General features: G+C 48.2%; 1 protein-coding gene and 1 pseudogene across 1 annotated transcript in view; one reads left to right on the top strand and one right to left on the bottom strand.

Annotated features, from left to right (window-relative positions):
• Nucleotides 1-923, top strand: part of RELL1 (RELT-like 1) — a 103,632-nt gene extending 102,709 nt beyond the window's left edge. The window contains exon 6 of the mRNA XM_006895412.1: nt 788-923. Within this exon, the coding sequence (XP_006895474.1) occupies nt 788-923 (136 nt within the window). The remainder of the gene's footprint in view (nt 1-787) is intronic.
• A 1,121-nt stretch (nt 924-2,044) lies between these two features.
• LOC102853243 lies at nt 2,045-2,952 on the bottom strand (annotated as a pseudogene).
• Between the last annotated feature and the right edge of the window lie 711 nt (nt 2,953-3,663).

A 3,663-nucleotide genomic window follows, 5' to 3' on the forward strand; every position in this document is an offset into this window, starting at 1 on the left:
AAAGAAAGAAAGAAAGAAAAACTAAGGGAAACAACCAAACCACATTTACCTTTATCAGACAGACAGGCACCCATGTGTGCGCACACCCCCACTTCCCCTTTAAAAAGCAAAAAGCAGCCCAAACACTCCACGAACTACTAATAATGATAGATGAGTAGGGAGGGGCTGCTCTGGGCCTGTGTGTTGAAACAGGTGGCCCTTTGCATAAGGTAGTTCTCTGGGGCACATTTGATTACATCAATTTAATTTGCAAACCTGTCTTCTGCTCAGCGTTGTGTGATTAAAATGAGGCTAAGGCCTACATCCTTATAAGAAACCACAACTCTTGATTATTGTAATGTTTGAGTACATGTGTGCTTTTATGCGTTTTGCACAATCTATAAAATACTCACAGAGTCGGTCTATGTTGTGGTTGGGCAACAGATGAGCTGCAAATTCATCAAGGACAACAGGCTTCCTGGGTGGGAATTGTTCTCTAACATGGGAGGGTTTTGTTTGTTTGTTTTTTAAATTTTATTATTTTGTGTGTCTGTGTACCATCAAATCGGATCTGACTGGTACAGGAGGAGATGGCCTCTCCTTCTCCGGCAGAGCATCTGGTGGATTCGAACCTCTTATCTCTGGGATTGCAGTGCAGCTTCTTGCCACTAGGCCACCAGAGCTCCCCGGGAGTTCTTTTTACAGTTTTTTGTTGATTTCGTTTGGGACCCTTGTGGTGATTGTTTTTAACTGTCAGAAATCCTAGGAAGACCAAGCCTATGAGACCTCTCTTCTCTTTGTTCCTCAGATTTAGGGTCACAAAAGTGGAACACAAGTCAAATCCGAAGGAGCGGCGGAGCTTGCTGTCTGTTGGTGGGATTGAAACCGTCAATGGGGAGGTGCCAGTGACCCCTGTGAAGAGAGAACGGAGCGGAACGGAGTAGCAGGTGAGTGGCAGGTTTAATGGCATTGGGGACGGGACGATGGATGAAGAGCGAAGGTACTGGGATCCTCCCTGGACTTGTTGAGACACAGGACAGGGAATGAGATTTTTACCTGAAACAGGTATGATGCTAGGAGACCGAACGCTACTGCCTCTCTGCCAAGAACTGTTTGAAAAGATACCAAGAACTCATGTGCCTCTGTGAACTTTGCCTACATAATCATGAAGAAAGGCGATGTTTTACCACCGTTAACATACATAGTACATTCTAGGCAGACACTTTCTCCTCCTCCCTTCCTTCTGTCCCTGGAATCCACTACTTTTGGTTTCCAAATATTTGTTTTATATAAATTATAACATACAGTATGAGGCGGTATGGAATGGTGGGATCATGTCAAACAAGAAATTGCCTTGCCCAACCCTTGGACTTACATACCTACAAGGACAAAAGTACCTGGCATTAGCTGAATCCTCTTCAAAACAGGGCTTCAATCCAGATTTTTCAAATGCCAAATCCCTCCCAGTTCTTTAAATGTTGGTAGCTTATTAAATTTTCATTCAAACACCAACACAGGCCAAATGAAATATAATATGACCATCAATCCTAGGCAGACAGTGATTTAAAAATGCTAAGACAAGCAAACCAATACTCAAAGTTTCCTTTAATTGAGTTGGAAACCAATTTTCTTTGATGTCATTTCATTAGTTCAAAAGTACCCCCTGTAGGACTAGTATTACTCTTTCCCCTTATTATTTTGAAGCAATTGAAAAGCAAAAGTGAAGGCTTCTTGATTTGGTAATTTTCATTTTAGAAGATAATGCTTTTAAAGAAAAAAAAGACTTTACAATGACCTGTTTGGGTTTGTTTGTTTTGTTATAAATACACATGTTTGGTGAGTGAGGGGCGACAGAAGGCAGAGAAGGCGCTGTGCAGAGCTGATATAGGCTTGGTGCCTGGGTGCCGCACAGAGAAAGACACAGTCTGCCCAGTGGGGCAGCATTCTGGAGCCAGTAAAACATACTTGGTCAATGAGAGCCCGCAGAGGGTCCTGTGTGGGACTGGGGGGCCCGGGCACCCTGGTCCGAAGTTTCTGGGTGGTGGTGGCAACAGCAGCTCCATGCTCAGCTAGCATCATTCAGGGCCTTGAGGGCAAACTCTGGCAGCACGAAGGCCGCCTGATCTGAGCTGGCGTACTAGAGCTGCCTCTGCTGCAAGCTGTAGTACTAGAGCTGCCTCTGCTGCGCCTGCGTCAGTGTCAGTTGCTGCTCAGGTTCTTGCTGCACAGCATGAAGCCCATCTGGCCGCTGGGGTAGGTGGGGCTGGTGCCATAGGCGTAGACCACCACGGGGAAGAGGGATTTGCAGAACTGCTGCATCTCTATGGTGAGGTCCAGGTGCAGCCACTGGCACTCCCCCTGGCAGCAGAGAATGCCATCCTCCTTGAGGGCTGTCTTTCTGAGCTGCTAGTAGGATTCTTTAAGGAGGCTCCCTGTGGGGCCCCTGGGGTCTGAGGAGTCCGTGATGATAACATCAGAGGCATCCTGGTTCTGCTTCATGAATTCAAAACCATCACCTACATGGAGGGTCAGCTTTGAGCTGGAGTAGCCCACCACCATGCCTGGAAGAAACTTCTTAGAGACTTGGATAACATCCTCATCGCTTTCACTCTGGACCGCACACGGCCTCCACTGTTTCATGATTTCCTGCAGGATGCATCCATGCCCACCCCCAATGATCAGCACCTTGGAAGGACTGGGGTGGCAGCAGAGGGTCAGGTTGGCAGTCGTCTCCTGATAGGAGAACTCATCCCTCTCGGTGCACTGGATGACGCCATCCAACACAAGCACATTGCCGTAGATCTTACTGCGGAAGACAAGGATGTCTCGGTACTGCGAGCACTGATGGTGCAGCAGCTGCTCCACCTGTGGCGACAAGGCCTGGCCGGGCCACCGACTGCCGGTCATGTGAAGCCAGCCTTCGTGGATGGCTGTGCTGCCTGGGGAAGTGGGGCCCGCAGGGTCGGGCTCCATGGTGGACGGGAGCCGCCGGCCTGAGACTGCAGGCACTCGGACAATGGGGCCAGCTCCACTGCCTGCTGTGATGATGACCTGTTTGTCTAGCTTTCATTTTAGCCTATTCTTTCTCTTTTGGCTTAGATGCCATTTACCTCTTTCATGTTTCTTGTTGCATGTGAATAAAGCAAGTGTGCGGATTTGTCAGCAATCCTGGTCTAACAGCTCTGTGGGAACAATCAGAATTTGAACACAAAGGCAGAGGAGTTTATGTTATAAAGAGAGGAGGGAGTAGTGAGTGGGCAGGAAGGTGGGCGAAGGTCTGAGAAAATAGCAGTGTCGACCCTCAGCCCTGGAATTCACCTGCCGGGTTAAGATCTGAGCCGGTCAGTCTCTGGGAGTGGGACCTGGGCAAGTGACTTGAGCTGCTTCTTTGGGTGGCAGTCACATCCCTCGTGAAGCCCAGGACCCGTCATCCAGTGGGTACTCTGGTGATGCTATTGATAGGAATGCATTTGTTCCCTTTTGGTTGGTGTGGCTGAGTGGGAAGGGAAGTGGCTTTTAATTATTCTGATGACCTTGTCAGGCTTAGAATGTTCTGGAATGAATCTGGAAGAGCTGTGTTCCTGAGAACTATAGTCGTCAGATGTTCTGATAACTTCCCAGTGCTAGTTTCTGTCTTTCTTTTCCTTCCTTCCTTCCTTCCTTCCTTCCTTCCTTCCTTCCTTC

This window comes from Elephantulus edwardii, unplaced genomic scaffold (genome assembly GCF_000299155.1).
Source record: "Elephantulus edwardii isolate Elephantulus edwardi_28Jun2011 unplaced genomic scaffold, EleEdw1.0 scaffold00167, whole genome shotgun sequence".
Taxonomy (NCBI): Eukaryota; Metazoa; Chordata; class Mammalia; order Macroscelidea; family Macroscelididae; genus Elephantulus; species Elephantulus edwardii.